This window comes from Rana temporaria, chromosome 8 (assembly GCF_905171775.1).
Source record: "Rana temporaria chromosome 8, aRanTem1.1, whole genome shotgun sequence".
Lineage (NCBI taxonomy): Eukaryota > Metazoa > Chordata > Amphibia > Anura > Ranidae > Rana > Rana temporaria.
This window is the reverse complement of record NC_053496.1, coordinates 145,592,367-145,616,074: the sequence shown is the minus strand read 5'-3', so window position 1 is coordinate 145,616,074 and position 23,708 is coordinate 145,592,367. Positions and strand designations below refer to the sequence as shown.

Below are 23,708 nucleotides of genomic sequence, written 5' to 3'. Positions count from 1 at the left end.
GGAGTTCCACCTAAAAATGGAAATTCCGCTTAACCCACTCCTCGCCCTCTTACATGCCACATTTGGCATGCAACTTTTTTTTTTTGGGGGGGGGGGGGGGGCCGGGACACGACTTCCTGTCCCACTTCCTCCTTCCGTCGAGGGGCTGGAAAGGCGATTAGCTTAATCGCCTTTTCACAGCCCCTCCCTGTAGGCGCGCGCATGCGCAGTGGGTGCCCGGCCGTGAAGCCGAAAGCTGTCACTGCCGGGTGCCCACACTAGGAATGAAGACGCCGGCCGGCGAGGGGGGGGGGGGGGGCGAGGAGCGGAGCCCCAGTCGGCACGTCGCTGGAGCCGTGGAGCAGGTAAGTGTCTGTTTATTAAAAGCCAGCAGCTACACTTTTTGTATATATATAAAAATATAAAAATATGTATAAGAATACATGTTGGCCTAAATTGATGAAGAATTTAGTTTTTTTAGATATGCATTATAGCAAAAAAAAAAAAAAAAAAAAAAAGCAGAGATTTTTACTTGGATACAGCGTCGCACGACCGCACAATTGTCAGTAAAACGACGCAGTGCCGCATCTCAAAAAAATGGCCTGGTCAGTAAATGGGGAAAACCTTCCGGGGGCTGAAGTGAAGTGGTTAATAGTCAAATGCTTTATATCAACTTATTTAGCTACCGTATTTTCCGGCGTACAAGATGACTTTTTAACCCCTGAAATTCTTCTTAAAAGTCAGGGGTTGTCTTATACGCCGGTAACCTAATATGCAGACCGCGCCCGTCCATTTTTCAAAAGCCGCACCTCTTTCTGCTGTTCCGCGATAGGCGGAACACTCAGCTTCCCAGGAGACACTGTTTAGTGTTCCGCCTATCACGGATTTCCTCTCGTCCGAGGACGAGAGGGCATCCGTGATAGGCGGAACACTGAAAAATGGACGGCCACGGTCTGCATGTCATGGATAAGGCAAGCAGTGACACACTGAGGCATGCAATTGGGCACAGTGAGGCATGTAGTGGCGCAGAGTGAGGCATGCAATTGGGCACAGTGAGGCATGCATTCGGGCACCGAGTGAGGCAGGGCGAGGCATGACTAGTAGGAAGAGGGTCGTCTTATATGGTGAGTATATCCCAAAACCAACATTTTAGCTGGAAAATTAGGGGGTCGTCTTATACGCCGGCAAATATGGTATATATGGTATAAGACAGAAGAAATTATATATTAGGGCACGAAAAACCACAATGACAATATGTAAACTGCATTAAATTTACAGTAATTTCAGCCCATTCATAAGCTTTGAGCTGTCAGTTCAGTGAAGGATGACTGTACTTGGTTAATGTGAATGATGTCACAGTCCTCTGTTAAAAGCAGAAGTATAGCCAAAGCTATTTTGGCTATACTTCTATGGAGTGCAGTTATTGTGACCCATTTTCAGTCAACAGCAGGCTCAAGTCACGCAACCAGTTCGGAAAAGATACTGGGCCAGATTCAGATAGATTAGCGGATCTTTAGATCCGCGTAATCTATCCAATTTACGATCCGCCGGTCCAATTTTGCGAGGCTAGTGCATGATTCACCAAGCACTTCCCTCGAAAATTGCACCGTCGGATCGTAACTCCCGACGGCCATACTTAACATTAGCTACCCCTCATATAGCAGGGGTAACTATCCGCCGGAAAAAGCCGAACGCAAACGACGTAAAAAAAAAAGCGACGGGCGGGCGTTCGGTCTTGAATCGGCGGTTCTACTCATTTGCATATCCGACGCGTAGAAAACTGTCAGATCTAAGGGAGCTCTATGCGGAACGGATTCTTATGAATCAGTCGCATAAATCCGACCGGCTGGACTCAGAGATACGACGGCGGATACGACTCTGGTCAGGGAGCTGGTCAGCAGACCTTTTGACTGATACCAGCCGAACAGGTGTCTTCTGTCAGACTAACTCCAGTACACATGGGCCAAATGTTGTCTGGTAGGGCTTTAGGAATATTGCAGGCCAATGCTCTAGTACTGGCATTCCACTTTAAAAAAAAAATTACAATGTACGATTTATTATGCCTGAAACTTTCAAGGATACCTTCTTCAGAAGCTCACTGGCATCAGGTGTCAGGTATGGTGGGAAGTATGGTTTGCCCTTTAGAATCTTGTCAATGATTTTCTTCCTGTTATTTCCAGTAAAAGGAGGCTGTTCATCACACAGAAAAAAAAAAAAAAAAAAAAAAGGGAAGATAGACACAGGGGTCAGTTACATACTTCTGTGCTTAAGCAACAGGCCCCTTATACTTGCAGAGTAGTCCCTAGAAACATTTTGCCTGGTTCACAACTAGTACAATTTCAGAGTTGCACAAAATTGCATTACAATGGAAATCACATTGTTTTCAATGGTGCCCATTCACATCAATGCAGCACAGCACAAGTTTAGAAAAAGTCCTGTACTACTTTGGTGCAGTTCCAGCACAATTTTAGCCACAAAGGACATGCAAACCAAAACGCATCAGATAAAATTCACAGCCACAATAGTGTGAACCTAGTCTAAAGCCACACACACTCGATTTTCATCAGATTTTCCAAAACCATAGGAGGTCAAACCTTAATGCCGTGTACACACATTGGAAATTCCGACAAGAAAACCGTGGCTCAAACTTGTGTTGCATACACAGTCACACAAATGTTGTCTGAAATTCCAACCGTCGAGAACGCGGTGACATAAAACACTACAAGCCGAGAAAAATGAAGTTCAATGATTCCGAGCATGCGCGTTTGTGCATCGGAATTGCATACAGATGATCGGAATTTCCGACAATAAAACTTTTCCCGTCTGAAAATTTGAGAACCAGCTCAAATTTTTGCTGTCAGAAATTCCAACAGAGCCTACACACGGTCAGAATTTCCGACCAAAAGCTCATCGAACTTTTCTTGTAGGGAATTCTGAGCATGTGCAGAGTTTCAATTCGTATGCAATCAGGCAGGCCCTTGCCCTACATGGTTTTGGCAAATCCGAAGACAAAAATCTGCAGAGAATCCAATAGTGTGCATTGGGCTTTATAGTTGAAATTTAGGTACACAGCTAAATACAGATAAAATTCATATAAAATAAGCAGTTTCACATGCCAAGGAATTTATATATTTCTCTCTATCCAGTTATGAAATATACCAAACGTATCTGATAAAAATGCTTAAATAGACATCATGAAATCCTGGCAGTGTGATAGGTTTCAAAGCTATCAAGTCACAGCTAAATTCTGAAGATTATATTAGGCTTTGGAAAGATAACATTATTAAATCCCAAACCAAGTTTGTAATATATAATACAGTGTACAAGCCATTAGATGTATTTAGATACACAAGCAAATTGAAGCCAAACCCTAGGTTACGCTTTTTACGCCTACATAGTAGGCAAGGTTGAAAAAAAAGACACAAGTCCAACCTAGGTGTGCGATTATATGTCAGTAATACATTGTATATCCCTGTATGTTGTGGTACAGCAACACTTTTTCATTTTGGCATAAAGGTTTTACATAAAAACCTGATCATTGCAAGCACCCTTGTCAGTGGTAAATTGTTTGACTCAGCCCTGTAAAGCCTAGTACACACAGGCCAGACGTCAGGAGTGTTCTGGTGGGGTGGGCGTCCCCTGTCAGAACACAATAGTACAGCAGGGGAGATCACTGTATTAACATCGGATTGTTAGTACAGCGGCTCTGACCAGAGCACACTAGTGGTGTGTACTAGGCTTCAGGGCTACATCTGCAAGACAGCTTGTACTGTTGAAAAACAGACTTAATTGCTGGATCACCAGGTGAAAATAAAGGAAAACCTACGTTACTTACCGGTAACGTTATTTCTATGAACCTTCCAGGACGGCACCCGAGAGATGATGGCTCCTCCCCAGAGGAAACACAATCACCCACCCTTCCCCTTGATCCCCAGTATGTAATAAAGTAATCCTGAACTGGTTCACAAGGGACCTTGTTCCGTATAGGTACTTACCACCTAGCGTTTAGCTTATCTTTTCCCTCCACATAGGGCGGGAAGTAGGCCTGCCGTCCTGGAAGGTTCATAGAAATAACGTTACCGGTAAGTAACGTAGGTTTTCTCTCATCACCTTCCAGGACGGCACCCGAGAGGATAATCAAGGAACCAAAAAGGCCTACTTTAGGGTGGGACCCTTGCCTGCAAGGTCTTCTGCTAGATGTCAGAATCTGATTTTATTTCACCACCTCCACTCCCTAGTGTGTGATGAAGGTATCCTAGCTGGATCATGTAAATGACCTGCAGGTCTGCTCCACCTATGCCCTTGTCTCCTCTTTGGATGCAGGGTCTAGGTGGCACGTGCTCTTAAAGAAAAAACATTCTGAGAGCCTGAGTATTTTTTAGGATAGAAAGGTTGGCTGTGCCAATATTCTAGCCATCGTGGTCGATAATGTCTGCCACTGCTGCATAGGACCATCTAGACAATTGTTCTGTGAAACAATGACCTACTTTGATCAACCAAGACAAAACATCTGGTTTTAAGCCACTAGTCTGTTCAGGAGAATGGTTTAGAAAGAAAAAAGGTCTCCTGATGGACAATCTTTGTGGGTCCCCTTTTTGTTTGCCATAGTCATGGTGAAACAAGGAATAACCCCACTCAAGGATACTAGATTTAAGGGAAGCTTATTCCCTTGACTCAAATGGCTGGACAGGTATGTGACCAAACAAGGCGTTTGGTGTGCTCCTGCACTCCCTTCAGTCCACCTGTCCACCTCCATTCATTGGAATGCATGTGACTTCATAGTGAGGACACTTATTGGTCAGTGTCAGGACCACAGGATGCCTTGGCGTGGCTCATTCATGCGCCCGCCAATACACGTGGACAAAATTCTGTCTCCAACGCACACTGCTAGACCGGTCAAAACGGCTGCACTGCAAGCCGTTTGGCAAGCAGGTCTCATCCTGGTCATTCCCCACTTCTGGGTTTCTTCCCATCTGAATGCCGACATGTCAGCTGTGAATTTGTTCTATATACCCCAGGCTCCTTATAACTCTGCGAGTCAATATATTAAACTGCTCAGAAAAAGAGCCTGTTACTAAATTGCAAGTAACCACTGCATTAATTGGTATATAACAGAAAAGAATCAAAAGTGTCGGGGAAAGAAAAAACTTTTCACCGCCCCCTGCGTATAACACGCAGACACCTTTTACCCTATATTCTCAGGGTAAACACATGAGTGCCACACGCCAACAGAATACAGTATTCTGTAACTATCCAGTGTTTGAGGTCATGATTCACTCCAAGCACCAATGGAGTGTTAAGTTAAACAGATCCCTACCATAAGGGACAAATGCTATAGTAGGAGTAAAAGACGAATATTGGTTATTCACATCTAGTTCGTCCAAGGGGGTGACATGAATAACATATACCGAGACATAAACCTATCGGATCGGGAGAAACAGTCAGAATATTCTGATGCTGAATTTTTAAGCAAACAGCTCCTAAAAGCGTTACCCCTTTCCTACTAAGAAAAAACCTGATAGGTGATTTTATGACCCCCTTCCAGTGTCCTATAACCCTACTGGGTCCAAGGTCTAGGGAATTCTGGCATGCCTAGAAGTAAAGGCCTGTAATCAGAAATCTTGTTCCTTCCATGTACATGGAAAATGAGGTCTGAAATAAAGTGACCAAAACATCTGATATTCAGGTCATAAATCTTGTATTTCCGAAGGGTAGCAAGCTCAGACTTAACATGGAACACAAAACAGGAAGACACTCCCAGCATTCACTGCTGTGTTTTCTGATATACAGATAACTGTAGGATAGAGAAGACACAAACCAACCTAAGAGATGTTGTGTAATTCTAATATGCAATAAGATACCATATAACCTCAGCCCAGAGAAAGGACAGAAGCTCCAAGTGTGAGTTTCTGATGCTTAATAGGTTATTGGTCCTACATCCAACAGAGAGCCTAGGTTCACACTGCTGCGAATTCAAAATCGCGTTAAAATGCGCGATTTTACCGCGATTTTGGCCGCAATTTAATGTAAATTGCGGCCCAAAAAAGCAAAAAGTAGTACAGGAACTACTTTTTGAAATCGCAGATGCGGCGTCGCACTGATTAGGACAGTGCCATTGCCGACAATTGCCGCCGATTTGAGATGCGATTTGACATGTCAAATCGCATCTCAAATCGTTCCAAATCGTACCCAGTGTGAACCAGGGCAGAGGCCACTAGCCAATATGGTATTTTTCTGAGTAATTAAACGCAAAGGGCACAGACACCTTCTACTGCTGTGTTTTATCTATTTGCAGCGATCCCAGGTAATAGAGTCAAGACGGGATGACAAGAACAAATTTAGTGTCGTCTATTCCTGACTCTGACCGCAGTACGGTCCTCTAAATCAACAGAAAATAACACTAGCACCTATAGTATATTTCTGATGATCATGAATTGCAGCCGCATGCAGACAACAAAAAAGGACATATGCGGCCTCAACCGTGTATGGCTGGTGCTATACTACCTGCAGTCATAACTAGCAGAGAGTGGTATTAACACATTACAGATAAACAACAGGGTATAGGACAACAAATGTTACAGACAGTAACATTGTATATTCCTGATTACCAACACTACACAGTCATATACCCGATAGAAAAAAACGCTACTAGCAAAAATCCAATGCTGTGCGTTTCTGGATAGTAATGTTAAACCGTCATTGAACCCACCATACAAAGTTGTGCATGATTTTGATTAGAAAAAACTTGGACAGTTATATGACCAACAGAATGTTACCGACAACTCAGTGTGTTACTAAATGCAACCTTGTCGGGTCATCTAATCAACAGAGATGCCACTAGCAAAAGGAAACCTTGAAGCAGTGCATATCTGAATACATAAATATCATAACCAATAATACAATGTTATGCGTTTGTTTAGCAAAAATTGTACAGTCATATAATCAGCAGAAAAGTCGCTATCAGTAACTCAACGTCATGCATTTCTGATAAGCAATAGTATACAGACATGTAACCTCCAGAAATTTTTACCAACAGTAAATCAATATGGTATGTATCTGAACAACAATATAACAGAGGTGTCACCGACAAATCAATGTCATACTTTTCTGATGAGCAATAGTATACAGTCCTGTATCCGACAGAAATTTCACCCACAGTAATTCAATGTGGTGCGTTTCTGAATAACAATAGTGTGCTGATATATAATAGAGGCATCACCCACCATTCAGTGTTAAGCGTTTGACTAGGAACAGCGTACCATTACCTAATCAATTTTTGGTGAGTCATAGGATCTATATCACATTATATATATATATATATATAATCAGAATGACACAAGATAAAAGACTCCCCATGTTGTGTATTTCTGATGTGCGGACAGCCAACAACCTATCCTAGGCATAACCTGAATCTCAGATACTGATCCTTCCTCCCAGTGGAGGAACATGGTAGTTCCAAATAATGGAAATCTGAGGTGTTTGATTATACCACAGTAGTGGTAGCTGCTAACCTACTATTCTATTGCATAGGTCTGAGTAGGTGTAGCTGGTCCACACACAGGTGGGAGAGAGTCCTAGTCTTTAAGGTCTTAACGAGCACAGACTCAGAAATCAATTAGGTCTCTCGTGAAGAGGTGACCATAACTTTCAGGCTGGGTTCACACTACTACACTACTTTCATCCTACTTTGCTCTGCTACATTGGTCCTACATTTATCCTACATTGGTCCTACATCCATCCTACTTTCATGAACAGGATACTACTTTGGTCCGACTTCAATGATATTCAATGGGTTGAAGTAGGATCAATGTAGGACCAAAAGTAGTACAGGGAGCATTTTCAAAGTCGGACCGACTTGTGTAGGACCAGTTAGGACGGCTCTCATAGGGAAACATTGATTTTCACACGTCATGCTACATGAGGCTCCCAATGTAGGACCGTTTGTCGGACAAGTGTGAACCCAGCCTTAGGCTGGAGGCAATCAGACACCTGTATGGCTGCTTAACTGGTTTGTTGCCTGAGCCACAAGAGGTTCAGATTAACCCTTACATACTGATAAATATAACAGCAGTGTAAGGAGGAAGTGATAGGTTGGAACCTGGGAAGATGTTGCAGACAATAAGCAACCCCCACAGGGGTAATATATACACTAAGCTGCTCCCCTTGTCGGGCCTCTCCTAAGAGTTTAGGAGGTAAGTTTTTTGGTGCTAAAAAACCCCTAACACCATTATGAGCTATCTGTCAGATTCATGGCAGCTGGCCCTAATCCTTCAGGGATTCCTATAATCTCCTCAGAGGCCTGTATTGCCCGCAGGAGTCCATCCAGACCCTCTAGGGTGAAGGGATGTCCTGTTCAGCTTTGCTTTTCATATCCTCCCTGTCCTTTGCTTCCTCTACCCGGAATAAAGGGAATGAATGGAAGCGGGGGAAGGGCACTAGATACTATTCAGATGAGGCCCTCCTGGGAGGATATGTTTTCTCTAGGGATAAGCTCCTCTTATGTCAGACCTTAGGTTACTGACTGCCTGGCGGTTTCATGGGAGGTTTTAACCATTGCCGGTCTTTCCATCTGTATAGATGAGAGATACCCCATTATTGCAGGAGTCCCTTTCTCTGCTAGGTTATCAATGCATTCTTAGCAAAAAAAGGGACTTTGAGTGGGAGTTTATCTTATGACCCACATATTTATTTTTAGAGGAGCTATACCCTGTAGCGGCAGGAGACCATTTATTTGGGATCTCCTGGGATCCGCTGGGGGGTTTCTGCCAGACAAGAGATATGCACAATATTACTTTGTCCTCCCCTAGGACTGCAGGTTTGTACTGGGGAGGGGAAAGGGTAAGGTGAGAAAAACAGTCCTGTCTGGCTGGCTCCAGGATCCCAGACCCCTGAAATCCAGGAGCTCTCACTCCCCTTCCCTCCTCCTTTTCCAAGGGGGATTTGTACTCACTGCACCCCGACCTGGATCTGCTTGCAGTCACATATGCCTTCATCTCCTCCTGTTCTATGAGGAGGTTTGGCTGGGTCCATGGCTGTCGGTACCTCTTGCAGGGGCTATCCGCAAGCCGACCCTTCCGCCGCCCATGCTGCTCTCTAGGCGTTCCTTCCGGGTTGCGCTGTGAGGCAAAAGCCCACTTTCTTTTAGAGGGCGATTCAAAAGGCGGCGGTTTACAGCACTCAGCGATGGCTCGCCTCTCCGCAGCTTAGAGCGCTGGTGCTACGCCTGGGGCGACCTGTGAGTTTGGACCCGAAGGCTTACAGGTTAGTTCAGCCCTCCCCGGCCTCCCTAAAACCTGTCTCAACAGGGGTACCTTCGACCCTCCCCGGTCTCTAGGTTTCTAAAACAAAAACGTGACGATGTGTTCGGGAGAAACACAATCAATACTGGGGATCAAGGGGAAGGGTGGGGACTTTTAAATTGTTAAGTGATTGTGTTTCCTGTGGGGAGGAGCCATCATCTCTCGGGTGCCGTCCTGGAAGGTGATAAGAGAAAGATAACTAATGCAGCCATCACATCTAAGAATTGTTACGCTACAAGAAAATGTGTGCATTTATGTTTAATACCGCTTTCATATTTATACAATTAGCAATATTTGGACAATTAACCCTGTATCAGAATGCTTACTGAGCCGGTTAGCATATCATACAAGAGAATCCCCAGACTCCACCAATCCACTGCTCGATTGTGTCCTTTGTGTGCCAGTATTTCAGGTGCCCTAGAATTAAAAGGTAAACGATTAGGATATATTTAATTCAGGAGTACATCTTCTATCAATCAACCTACTTGTCTTATAAAAGCCGGATGCTCTCGAATGTGGGCCACAGACATACTGTAGAGGTGGGATATATCCTGTATAATCTAACTGAAAATCTCTGCAGATTTTGTTACAAAGATGCATTAATATGGAAAATGCATTTGTTCATTATAAAACAGCAGTTTGTAGGCCAAAGGTTAAACCACAAACGGATACTATCAAAGGGTTATTATTACTTGAATAATGCCCCTGCTGTAGAAGTAGGTCATTTATGTACCTCCCAAAGCCTGGGCAAAGGAAAAAAAAAAAAAAAAAAAAAAACACACACTACACAACTTTCAGACTCCACGTCCTGCCTTGTTGCTGCCATTACTGCTCATCTTGTGATCTCCTCCTTCACAGCAGTGCTTGGTGCAGATTTACTGCAACAGGGAAGAGGCAGTGCACATGCACAGGGATTTGAATCAAGAGACAGCACGCTGCTGTAATAGCAAAGGGTTGTAGACACCAGGCACATTACGTACCTCTTCTGACAAACTTTATCATCACTTCTTACAGCTGTAACTACATTGACATGTACCCAATTGCATTTCCAACTTTCAGAAAAAGGACTACTCTGCATTTCCCTTGGCAATAAGATTTTTCCTTTAAATCTCCAGTGTGGAGCAGGGAACAAAAATGGGAATATGACCGGTTGAGGTTGGTTACTGCTCTGTGTACACCTCTGTGGCTTACCGAATAAGCCTTCAGGAATTCCCTTTTCTTAATTCTAGTGCAACAAATGCTGTCAAATACATACATATATTCCACAGTTCCACAGAATGTGTGTGTCACACTGTCTCCATGAATGGACTCCTTGCACATTCCAAAGTCGGTGAGCTTAATGTGACCTAAAGAAAAACAAATACTCAGCTATAATAAAAATGAAACCAGTGCTTAAGGTGTCTCCTTAACTTCCCTAAATAGGAGCACTCATGCAACTAAAGTGAGAAATTGGTTAAGAAGACTCCATGAGAGGGTTGCATTATACTATCATTTATGTTTACTAAAATGTACAGATGGTGTATACCCAAACATAGTAATCAGTATGGGGTGGCTGTTTCTTTTAATAAGTCTACATCAGTGGTTCTCAACCTGGGGGTCAAATGATGATTTGCCAGGGGGGTCACCAAATCCTGGGCTGTTCCTGAAGCCTGCACCGCTCTCCCAGCCTTACTACGGCTACCCAGCTGGGCTGTCTCTGGGGCCTGTGGCCACCCAGCTAGGCGGTTCCTAGAGCACACGTCCGATCACTTAGCCTCTTTGCTGCCATCCATTCAGTTCACGGCATGGCTGGGGGCAGAGACTAGAGGTCCGCTGACTGGTGAGGAATGTGAAGGGGGAGGGGCTAGAGGAGACCATATCTCCTGATTATAGCATAGGTGTCACTGCTGTGCGACACCACAAAGTCGGAGACACAATGAGTAACACTACCTGTGATTATAGTTGCCATTAAAAGTCCCCACTACAGTTCTCAGATCAGCAATGACCTTAATCAAGAGAACCCATGTTGCACTGCCACTCATCCCAACCCCCCCCCACCATTGAGTAAGAGAAGGAATAAAAAATAGGATTTTTTGTACTCACCGTAAAATCCTTTTCTCTGAAGTCCATGGACGGACACAGCTCCTTAAATCTTGACAAGTGGGTTATGTTCCCTGTTTACAGGAGAGGACTAGGCAGAAACATGTTAAATAGTTAAATACATGTTACATTAACAGAGTTGAACAGCCCCGCCCAGGGGGCGGTCCCTCCAGACATAACCCTCCTCACTGCAGCTTGCAGCCTCAGTTCGTAACAAGCAGTACAAACCTAAAAAGGAGGGGTGGGAGCTGTGTCCGTCCATGGACTTCAGAGAAAAGGATTTTACGGTGAGTACAAAAAATCCTATTTTCTCTTATCGTCCATGGACGGACACAGCTCCTTAAATCTTGACAAGTGGGACGTCCCCAAGCAGTGTCAAAAAACGAGGGGTGGGAAATATATCAGTAAAAACAATTTTAACTTCACCCCAAAACAAGCAGAGCTCCTCAACGGAGGAGGTGCAACTTTAAACAGCCGCCGGCAAAAACTAGCGGCTGAAAAAAACATCATAAGATGCACTCACAGCAACCATGTAAGTTCTGGAAAAAGCGTGAACGGACGAGCAAATCGCCGCCTCGCACACCTGTGAGACCGACGCATGATGTCGGAAAAAAAAACAAAAAAAAAAAAAAAAAAAAAAAAAACCCAGGAAGCACCAATTGCCCTGGTCGAAAGTGCCGTGACCGGAAAGGGGGGCCCGCCCTTAGGAGCATAGGCCTGTATGACGGCCTGCCCGATCCACCGAGAAATGGTGGTCGACGAGACCGCCAGGCCCTTTTGTGGACCAGACACCGACACAAAAGAGAGTCAGAAGCTCCGAAATGGAGCCGTAGTAGGCTGGTATACCCGCAAAGCGCGTACCACGCCTAAAGTATGAAAGGCCGAAACCTCCTTCGGAAGAAGGGAAGGTCGCGGGCGCACCATCACCTAATCCTTATGGGGGATCAAGCATGGCGGCTTGCAAGACAAGACCGCCAACTCAGAAACCCCTCTAACAGAGGTAAAGGCCACTAAAGGGGCCACCTTCTGAGATAGTGTCAAGAGAAAATCTCTCTGATGTTTCCAAAAGGAAGGTTCCTGAAGAACCGAGAGCACCAGAGTCAAAACTCATGGGGGAAGAGATGGGCCAAGAGGGGAAAGTATATGACAAACCCCTTGCACACAAAAAAAGGGGACCCACCAGGGAACGGGCCGCAAAAAGGCCACTAAAAGAACACAGCCAAGGCTGAAATCTGCCCCCAAACGGTGCTTTAAGCAATTTTTAGATCCAATCCAAGCTTTAAAAACAGCAGGACCCTGGACATTGAAAGTACGCCCGTGGACGTCACTCCATCCCTTCGCACCAAGAGAGGTGCGACGGTAGATCCTCCGGAAGAAGACTACGGTGCCCTGTTGAGATGACCGAGTCAGACAGACCCTGGTCACCTAAAGTCTGGCTTCCAATAACCATGTTAAGCAAGTCAGTGACTGTACAACAGGAGGAAGTATGGGACCTTGAGACAGGAACCTCCTGCCCTGGCAATCGCCAGGGTGCCTCCGCTACCAGGCGCCCGATATCAGCGTACCAAGGACGCCGAGATTAATCTGGAGCGATTAGAATCATCGGGATCTCCTCAGCATCCACTCTGTGGAGCGGCCGAGGAAGCAACTACCATGGAGGAATGGCAAAAAATCACCGATACAGACAACACAGGGCCACCAGCGCGACTGACGCGTCTGTACAAGATCACTAGACCTGGCCACTAACTGACACCCTTGCGGCGGAGACAAGCTGCCAGGAGATCCATGCCATGTGAGGTTCACCTCCTGCAAGGGAGCCGAAACACCCCAAGCACAAAGACCAGTCGCCCTGGTCCAGCATCTGGCGACTCCAGTAGTCTGCCTGCCGGCATACCTGATGGTAGACTGAAGCCTGGACAGTAGTTCCACTGGAAAACCAGGGTGTGGAACTGGGCATACAGTACCACCTTGAAGGAGGCTACCCACAGACCCTGAACCAGCAGGCGCCCGGAGAGAAGACCGATTGCGTGATGCCAATACCTTCTCCGCAGACTGAAGAGTCTGCAATTTCTCCAGGGGAAGAAGGACCTTTGCCACTGAGGAGTCTGGATCAACACTAGATACTCCAACGCTGAGTCGGAACCTAGCATGCCCATAATTTGAACCCTGGGTCGCACACATGTAGGGCAGGCTTGCTGCCACTGAGCTACACTTTCTGGCCTAAACGTTTAACATCCACCCGAATCTTCGGAGGGTCTGAATGGGAATAACCCATCCACTAGGTCGGAGACAGAAGCTGCTCTCAGAAGAAAGTCGTCAAAGTAGCCAATGAGGCAAAGCCTCGCTGTCCCAACAAAATTCAAATAAGTGCGAGCTCCTAGCTGAAAACCCATGGTGCTGACGCCAGATCAAAAGGGAGGGCCACAGGCTGACAGAGACCCTTCTCTCATCACGAAGCACAGAAAAAAACACTGTGACATGTGCAAAACGGGACATGCATGTATGCGTCCCTGATGTCTGAGGACGTCAGGACATCCCCCGGATGAAGCGCAGCTACTCTCGTCCTGCAGGAAAGGTAAAATTACCTTGCAGCTTAGCAAATCCCACACTGCCCAAGGCAGACCGACGTGCCGGGAGGGGAAGACACAAGGACAGAACTTTGTTCTGTGGATAGGAGGAAACCCTATCTAGTACTCCGAAGAGACCACCTCGCAGACCCACTAGTCGGAGAGCAGGGAGGTTTCACTGAATTGTGAACCTGCAAGCCGCCCCTCCCACCTAGAGACAGGGAGGGAAGGCTATATACATTGGCAGGATTTGGGTGCCGGCGTGATCGGCTTATGCACCCAGGGACAGATTAGTCCCCCAGCTGGGCCTTTGATGCCCTGGGAGGGTTGCCCCTAAATAATACACACACATAGTGTGTATGTATATTATGTAGGTGTATGCACACATGTCTTTGGAGGAAACCGGAGTACCCGGAGGAAACCCACACAGACACAGGGAGCGACAATGCAAGCTCCAGGCAGATTGGCGTCAGTGTGCAGATTCGAACCAATGACTCTTTTGCTGCCAAGTAATGGAGTTAAGCACTACACCACCGTGTGCATAAAACCATTCTGAAACAGACGCCCTGGATAACAAGGGCGCAGCATTCAATGAAGCATCACAGACCTATATGAGGCCCTGGACCAGCTGGTCCGCTAGGCTAATAACCTCAGGAGAGAGTCGGTGCTCCTCCACTGTCTGGTGCAAAATGCTCACTCTGTGAGTTGTATACAGCACTAGGGGTCAGGACTACTCCAAGATGGCCGCCGAGCGTTCAGAACGCGGCCACAGGAAAAAGGCCAGCACAATGTAAGCTGCGCCATAGCGTGGCTACGACAAAATGGGCGCCAATGGGAGTTTTCAATGTAATTGAAAAATCTCCCAAAAAATAGCGCCAGCGACCACTGAGACCCCAGTGTAGTGGCCACAATAGGCCGCAAGCCAGACCCCAGCATGGTAAACATGGAACGGGTCAGTACTTCGGATCTTCTATCAGTCAGATCCATACAAGTAGGGGTTCCCGCCCGGCGGTGAGGGACTACAAAAGCCCTCAGTGGCTTTTCTCATTCCGCATCTCAGAAATTATCAAAGAAGGGCACAGAAGGAAAAAACCTATACAGCGGTCTGATTTGTGTGATCCAAAAAAGACCGAGCCCTCAGCGGAAACCCAGCTGCACTATGCAGCTTAGGAGAGTCCCTTGCAGCAGTAAAAAGCGCACCCATAAATGCCTTATTCTGCCTTTTTTTTTTTTTTTTTTTTTTTTTTTAACTAGGTACCTAGTCCATGGCTCCATAACAGAGCATTCCCCAGGGGATAGCGGGGGAAGGGGGCACTCTTACCACCCGCCCGCAGTCCACCCCCACCCTGGCACAAACTGTGTCCAGGACTAACAATAAAAACTCTGTGGGAATCACAGGTGCTAACACCTGCTGCCACCACCAGCATGTGGGGAAGGACCCAGATACTGACTCCAATATTTACATATAGTGTGTATTATAATATGCACACCTGTCCATACAAATAGACAAAGGCTCCTAGAGCCCTATTCAGGGCCTCTCACCCACTTGCTGCGCTGACCAGGGGTAACCAGGGGACTCCCTCAGGAGGAGACTGCACAGCGCTGCCTGTGAGGAAAAGAACCGTGAGGTAACTTTTGCAGGGACCTGTGTTTAAACAGGAAAAGCCTCCTAGGGCTTTTTTATCTAAGGATAAGTCACAGATACAGCATAAAAAGCAAAACCATTACAGGTGTCACCAATCAGTCAGCGTCTGCTGAAGTATAATCATAAACATCTGTGCTCATCACAGGGCTTTTTACCTCACAGGAAAGCCCAATACAAAAAAGAAAAAGCACAGGCCAGATAACACAGTCCCCTCAGGAAGGCCCCCTCCCCCCTGACAGCGGCAATGTTAGCAATGCAGCAAGGGAAAGGAGCAGGGAAGTAAGGGGAAGGGACCCCCGAACCCCAGGAATGCCCAGCTGTACCAACCCACCGAAGCAGGAGGGACTGTACTTACCCGTCCGAGCGAGGACTCGCTGACGCATTCCTGACAGACCTACAACCGCAATGGAGGTAGCTGTCGGCCCGGTCCACTGTGATTGAGGCAACACCACAGCTCAGTCATATGTGGACCTCGGAGCAAAGCTCACCGGCCACCTCAGGAGTCATGAGGTATGGCGTGGCAGACCAAGCCTCTTTGCAAAGGTGTGCCCACGCTTGCTGGTCGGACTGAGTAGACTACAAGGATCTATAATATCCAGCCTGTCTCTCAGCCAACAGTTGAAAGAAGATTCTTCAAGAAAAAGTAAAGTAAAATAAAATAAAATTTCTCCTCAGGGCGCTGGGCCCAAAGGGAGCCATACGTCCTTCTCCTTTGCTAGGCAGAACGAAACTGAGGCTGCAAGCTGCAGTGAGGAGGGTTATGTCTGGAGGGACCGCCCCCTGGGCGGGGCTGTTCAACTCTGTTAATGTAACATGTATTTAACTATTTAACATGTTTCTGCCTAGTCCTCTCCTGTAAACAGGGAACATAACCCACTTGTCAAGATTTAAGGAGCTGTGTCCGTCCATGGACGATAAGAGAAATAGAGAATACATGGAATGGAGAGGAAAGGAGGGAGGAAGAAAAAAAAAAAAAGGGAGAGAAAGAATAAGAGAAAAAAAGAAGAAAGACGGCTAGAGAGAGGGATGGGGGGGGGGGGGACACAAGAAATAATAGACAGAGATAAAAGGGAAAGAAATGAGAAGATAGAGTTGTACATCCTAAAATGTACCATATGAGGTTTTAAAATTGTACGAGTGGAGAGGACTGAGGGAGTGCTAAATTTCTGTGGGTTAGGGGGCTGACCATGCATGCTACGAAAATAATTTTACTGTTAGGGGTCCCCACAACTTGGGAAATTGTATCAAGGGGTCACGGCACTAAAAGATTGAGAAACACTGGTCTACATAAAGCAAATAAAAAAATTCTCAGGCATACCATGTACACCAAGCATAACATTTTCAGGCTTCAGGTCCCTGTAGATTATCCCCAAAGAATGCAGGTGTCCAAGAGCCAAAGCAATCTCTGCCAAGTAGAAGCTGCAAAACAAGCAAAAAATTAAATACCTAAAGTGATCGTATTTTTTAAATAAACATAATGGGCTAGATTCAAGAACGAGATACGACGACCTATCTCCAGATACGCCGTCGTATCTCTGAGTTGCGGCATCGTATCTCTGCGCCTGATGCTTAGAATCAGTTACGCATAGATTTGACTAAGATCCGACCGGCGTAAGTCACTTACGCCGTCGTATCTTGGTTGCAATTTTACGCTGGCCGCTAGGTGGCGCTTCCATCGATTTACGCGAGGAATATGCCAATTAGGTAGAAACGCAGATTCACAAACGTACGTAAGCCCGCCGCATTTTTTAACGTCGTTTACGTTAGGCTTTTTCCGGCGTAAGATTACTCCTGCTATATGAGGCGTACGCAATGTTAAGTATGGACGTCGTTCCCGCGTAGAATTTTGAAATTTTTACGTCGTTTGCGTAAGTCGTTCGCGAATAGGGCTGTACATAAGTTACGTTCACGTCTAAAGCATTGACGATTTGCGGCAGAATTTTGAGCATGCGCACTGGGATACTTTTACGAACGGCGAATGCGCCGTTCGTTAAAAAAAAAAAAAAAAAAAAAGTCAAATACGTGGGGGCAGACTAAATAATAAAAAAAAATTAAAAAACATGCCCACATCATCCAAATTTGAATTAGGCGGGCTTACGCCGGAGCTCATACGTTACGCCGCCGTAACTTAGGGCGCAAGTTCTTTCTGAATACGGAAATTGCGCCCCAATTTACAGCGGTGCAACGTATCAGAGATACGTTACGCCCGCACAATGTTACGCAGGGCTACCTAAATCTAGCCCAATATATCTGCTCTGAAATGGTTTTGCACAGTGGACCGATCCTCCACTTCTCAGGTGTCCTGCTGGTGCTCCTGGCTCCTCCCCTTCTCAGTGCTCCCATAGAAAGCCGCTTGATACGAGGGCACTCATGCAGGCTTAATTAAGCTGCACGGTGTGTGTGTCCATTAACAGGCACAATGCGGCTCAGCCCCACCCCTACTGCCTCCTCACAGGCTGTGATTGACAGCAGAAGAAGCCAATGTCTCTCACTGCTGCTTCCCTCTATGGCCAGTGAGGAAAGAGGGAGCGGAGAGAGCCGCTGCTCTCAGGCACATCGCTGGATCGAGAACAGGCTCAGCTAAGTGTTTAGGGGGGCTGAATACAGAACATTTGACCTTAATTCAGAAAATACATTAAGAAGACAAACGAACACACACACACACACACACACACACACACACACACACACACACACACCTACCTTTGAAATCACTTTAAAAATATATTTTGTACTTACCATAAATTCTTTATCTTTGAGTCCATTGAGGGACACAAGAATTCAGAAACTGTTAGGTTATACAGCCATTTACAGGACGCAGCGAGGCTGGGAAACTGTAAAGTCATAACCCAGCCCCTATATACCCTCCCCTTTACTCTGCATGCCTTAGTTTAGCAAACAATACAAAAAAGGGTGGGGTGGGATTGGTATCCCTTAGTTGACTGAAGAAAAAAAGATTTCACAGCAACTACAAAAATCTTATTTCTTCCCATTAGGAGACAAAATTAGCTCAGAAACAGTTGGGGCACCCAAAAGCAAACAAATGAGCAACAGTAAGTGACAGACATAAAACATATAAAATATAGATGCGCTAATATTAACTTAAAAGGTGATAAAACGTACAAAGAAAAACTAATCAGGGAGAATACTCCATAAACTGTGAATTACTAATATGTCCTTAATTAGTGCACAGTGATTAGCAGGATTCCATGCAGGGAAAAAATCACTCTCTTCAATCTGAATGCTAATCCAGCCCTCCACCGCTGTGATCAGATGATACAGGCACTCACAGACAGGGATTGCATGAAATCAGATGATACAGGCACTCACAGACAGTGAGTGCCTGTATCATCTGATCACAGCGGTGGAGGGCTGGATTAGCATTCAGATTGAAGAGAGTGATTTTTTCCCTGCATGGAATCCTGCTAATCACTGTGCACTAATTAAGGACATATTAGTAATTCACAGTTTATGGAGTATTCTCCCTGATTAGTTTTTCTTTGTACGTTTTATCACCTTTTAAGTTAATATTAGCGCATCTATATTTTATATGTTTCACTGTTTGGATTTGGTATCACTCAAGATAGCAGCTATATTATTTGTTTTTTTATTTAGGTGCACGTGGAATTGATTATTTAATTAGCGCTGTAGTATATTTTTCACATTTTTCACAGTAAGTGACAGACCCCACTTATTAGGAACCATCTAGAACCAGCCAGAATCTGAATCGGATGAGAACCCTCGCAACACAGGATCTGCCAGGACCAAAAGGAAATCCTTGAGCAGTGATGGCGAACCTTGGCACCCCTGATGAACTATATCCCCCCCCCCCCCCATGATGCTCAACTACACTGCAGAGTGCATGAGCATCATGGGAAATGTAAACATCTGGGGTGCCAAGGTTTGCCATCACGGTCCTAGAGGATCAACCTGGTGCCCTAAACCAGGACAGATGTTACAACCAAGTGAAATGACACGGTGTAGAACCACAGAGGCTTAGAAATGGCAAGGCTGGGGGAACACCAAACAGCAATCCACCAGAACAGGTGGACCACCACAACCTGAAAAACAGGAACTTGAACAATAAGAGGCGTGGTGAACAAAAAAAATCACTGGGATAAGTCAAAATAAAAGAATGGGATGAAAAACCGGTAAACTAGGTTTTCCAAAAACACTCCAATGCTAAATCCAGGGGTTTTCTTAAAAAATGCTTCAATCCCCAATGCTTCATTGAGGTGCAACCTTCCTCAGACTGGGAAATCTTACATAAACTGCAAAAACACAGGAGGGTGCAAACACATTGCTCATTACCATAGACATATTTATTGAATCCACCAAGACAAATGGATACTCACAAGCAGACAAAAAAAAAAAAAAAAAAAACACACACACAGGTGTACTTCAGCCAAACAAGGTGTAACCCGCCCTGGGAACAAACGATTGGAGGGCTGACACATTTTGGGGGGACAGGCCCCCTTCCTCAGAGCTAAAGCTCTGAGCTACCGCCCATGGTTTTCCCCATGCCAGCATCTGTGAGCTTCTTACACCAAGAGGCAGGCTTTCTGTACGATGGTTAGTACAGCCATCGTACAGAAAGCCCCGGCCAGACATGTACGGTGAAAACGGTCCGGCGGACCGCTTTCATCGTACTTGTTTGGTCGTCTGTACACGGCCTTAGCCGAACCAGCTGCTGCTGCACAGACAAAGGAGAAAAAAAAAAGAAAGAAAAGGAAACTGAACACACCTGAAGGAAGGGTGCAAGTGCCCACCATGCAAGTGCCACATATGAGATCAGTCTGGCAACAAAAAGCCACCGTCAGAGTCCTGCACTCCTCTATGGGGAGATTGGATGAAAAAGGACAGCCTGTAAACCAAAATCAGTGGGGAAGCCACCAGGTCCACAAAAAACGAAGGAGAATAGTGGCCTTTCCAACTAGGAAATGTGGAAACTTTAGGGAAAACAGTTGTAAAGAAAAAAAAAAAAAAAAAAAACTGTCTTTTGCTCACCCTTTACTTAAAGCATTCAGATTGACGGACCAGGAAACCTCCTAATGTGCTATTCTGGAGGAGGATTAGGAAAAATTCAATTAGACGTTTCTTGCTCATAAACCACGGGACACAGAGCCTTAATTAATGAGTTATGTAGTCACCACAGGTGATTGACACTGGCAAACCCAATTAGAATTGCGTTCCTCCCCTATATAACCCCTCCCAAATGGAGAGTACCTCATTTTTTTCACCAGTGTCTAAAGTGGTTGGTCACGTTGAACATGTGCCAAGAAAAAAAAAAAAAAAAAAAAAAAAAAGCTCTTTTGATGGTCTTCTGCGGAGGCCTAGGAGCCATAACCGGATCCATGCCTCGGGCCAATATCAAAAGCCTAAGATGGGTGGTAGCCGAGCCTCGTGTAAGGAACAAACAAGGTTTGCCTGTAATGTCTCTCTGCGAAGGTCTGGGCTCTGGGATCCAGGTTTTGGTGTACTAATGCAACTGTGACACGAAAATTTACTGGCAGAGTCTTCTACGGGTCCAGGTATGAGGTCCCTCTAAGTGGGAACCCATGGTAAACCTGAAGGTTGGCACAACAACATTACCCGCCGTGATGGGTGAACGCTGGATCTGCCATTTCAGTAGCTTTCCTGCAGCGGGGATAAAGGTAGGGGAAAGATAATTTTACCTGGTTTTCACCACTAGAGCGAGTAAGTTACATACTAGGTGTATTCTTACAAAGCCATCCAGGAACATGCTCAGTGAATTCGATCAAATTAAACACCACTCACCTCCTCTGCGGCAGGCTCTGCCACAAAACACGCGACAGGGGTCCTCCGAAGCCCCCCAGTGGTCTGCTCTCCTTCCTCTTTCGCCCTGGCGCCGCCATGACTGTCTGCAGGAGCGCGCTTTGACTGTCCTATAGGCTGTGGTTGCTCGTGCCCATGCGTGTGCACGGCACACCTGTGCGCAGGCGCCAAGAGGCTGGTTTTAAAAGCCCAGCACGCCAGAGCCTTCTGTAAGCTGCATGGACACAGCTGTGGGCTGTAAGCATTCCTGTGGATTGAACCAGGCAAACCTAAGACACCTACTCGACATCGGGTTGTGCAGTGAGCCAATATTGTGTATTGTAAGACTATAGCACAACAGTGATCGCATTTTGTTGTAGTAACTCTGCTTTGCAGTACAGGACTATGTCCCCCAGAAGAGGTACAAGGGCTAATAAAAGAGGCACTAGGAGATCCCCGCTTATGGCTAAGGATTCTGAGCATGCCTACAGTTTACCATCCCCCTCTGTCAGTCTGGTAGCAGCCTCAGAGGGTGATCATGTGCCCATGTATGGTTTTGAAGCTTCTCCTATGGCAGCTCCTGTATACGTCACTGAGGATGATTTAAGTTGCTTTGGATGGCTTAGAAGGAAGGATTGCTACTATAATTGCAACCTCCTTAAAAGGGGGCTCTGGCTCTCATCAAAAGAAAAAAGGGGGAGGCATGCTGGGCACAGGAGGGGTAATACAGGGGCTGGCTTATGTCACAACCCCCTATAGGCAGCAGTATAACCCAACTGTTTGAATACTGTGCACCTCATCAAGTGAAAAAGAAATGAAACCTTGATAAGATAAGCCATATAACAAATCACTCGCTACGCACACTATATCTATGATTGATATACATACCAGGCTGTATCTTCCATAAAAATCCTCTCTCGCTCCAACTGCAAGAACAGTTCTCCACCTGCAGTAACAGCCAAAAAGTACTCATTATGATTAGCCAATCTTCTGACATACAACCTATGCTAGCTGCACCAAAAGTCTTAACATTCCAGTGTAAAATATAAAGCAGCTAGTAAGTTAGACTGTGCAATCCCATAGTTAAAAGGACACCAGTCACTTAGTAGACTGCAGAAATCTGTAAAGGAGTAAAGTAGGGATAGTATGTACAGTCTTTGTTCTCCAAAAAAATTGATATTCCTGTAGGCAAGTAATTTAACACCATTTATATTGCATAAGGTTTTGGCAGGAGCCAAGCTTTGAAGTACACCTAAACTCAAGAACAAAAATGTCATATTGAAGCAAACCAGTCCTCAGATGTGGCAGCTACAATTTTATTTTTACCTGTTAACCCTGCCAGGGACATTTCCTGTCAAACGCTCACTCACTGCACAGCAATAAGTCCCTGTTCACACCTGTGGAACTGACAGGTCCAAATCGAATGACAAGCCCCACCCTATTGTCAGCAATGGAACTGTTCAAATCAACTTTACAGTGCCGCACCGATTAGAAAAAAGTAGTTCCTTCACTACTTTTGGCGATTTCATGTGCGACTTGCATAGACCTCTGTGCCTGAAGTCGCACCTGATGTTGCACTGACATGTGGCTTTGAAATTGTGCCATTTCAAAGTTGGATTGGGCGTGAACCAGGGCTTATGGAGGAATGGCATTAAAAGTGACACCAAGATTGGCTTTAAAGCGGTTGTAAACCGCATAAACTTTTTTTTTTTTTTTTCAAACCTGCAAGGCAAAAGGCATAATCAGCTAGTATGCACTGCATACTAGTTGATTATGAAATACTTACCTCGGAACAAGGTGAATTACAATTACCTGGTCCACGCCGAGCGAGATGTCATCTTGCTCCAGCGTGTCTTCCGGGTATCGCCGCTCCAGCGCTGCGATTGGCTGGAGCGGCAATGACGTCACTCCCGCGCGTGAGATTTAAAAATCGGCAGGGTCCGGCGGATGCCGGTCCTTTCGCCGTGGATTCACCCCTGCGCATGCGCCGCTGCAATCAGCGGTGCATTGCGAGGGGAATATCTCCTAAACCGTACAGGTTTAGGAGATATTCTTTATACCTACAGGTAAGCCTTACCTGTAGGTAAAAGTGAAAAAGTGGGTTTACAACCACTTTAAATTTATATAATAATAAAAAAAGGAAATTACCACTGAGACACTCCAGAATGAGATAGAGTTTTCCATGGGTTTGAAATGCATACATGAGATCCACTATAAAGGGGTGCCTAACAGATTCCAGCACATTGCGCTCTGCTGTTGCATGCTCGGTGTCTTTAGCTTCACAAATCAGCTTGGCCTGTGTAAAAAAAAAAAAAAAAAAAAAAAAAAAAAAAAAAAGAAGAAGTTGAATAAATACTTGGAAGC

At 45.6% G+C, this 23,708-nt stretch overlaps 1 protein-coding gene across 2 annotated transcripts in view; it reads right to left on the bottom strand.

The window, feature by feature from the left end:
• RPS6KB2 (ribosomal protein S6 kinase B2) overlaps window positions 1–23,708 on the bottom strand; it is a 92,876-nt gene that overhangs the window by 53,973 nt on the left and 15,195 nt on the right. For both annotated transcript variants that reach the window (XM_040320833.1, XM_040320834.1), the window contains exons 5-10: window positions 23,493–23,640; window positions 22,233–22,290; window positions 16,888–16,988; window positions 10,534–10,624; window positions 9,605–9,695; window positions 2,062–2,169 (exon numbers count right to left, since the gene is read on the bottom strand). In XM_040320833.1, the coding sequence (XP_040176767.1) occupies window positions 2,062–2,169; window positions 9,605–9,695; window positions 10,534–10,624; window positions 16,888–16,988; window positions 22,233–22,290; window positions 23,493–23,640 (597 nt within the window). The remainder of the gene's footprint in view (window positions 1–2,061; window positions 2,170–9,604; window positions 9,696–10,533; window positions 10,625–16,887; window positions 16,989–22,232; window positions 22,291–23,492; window positions 23,641–23,708) is intronic.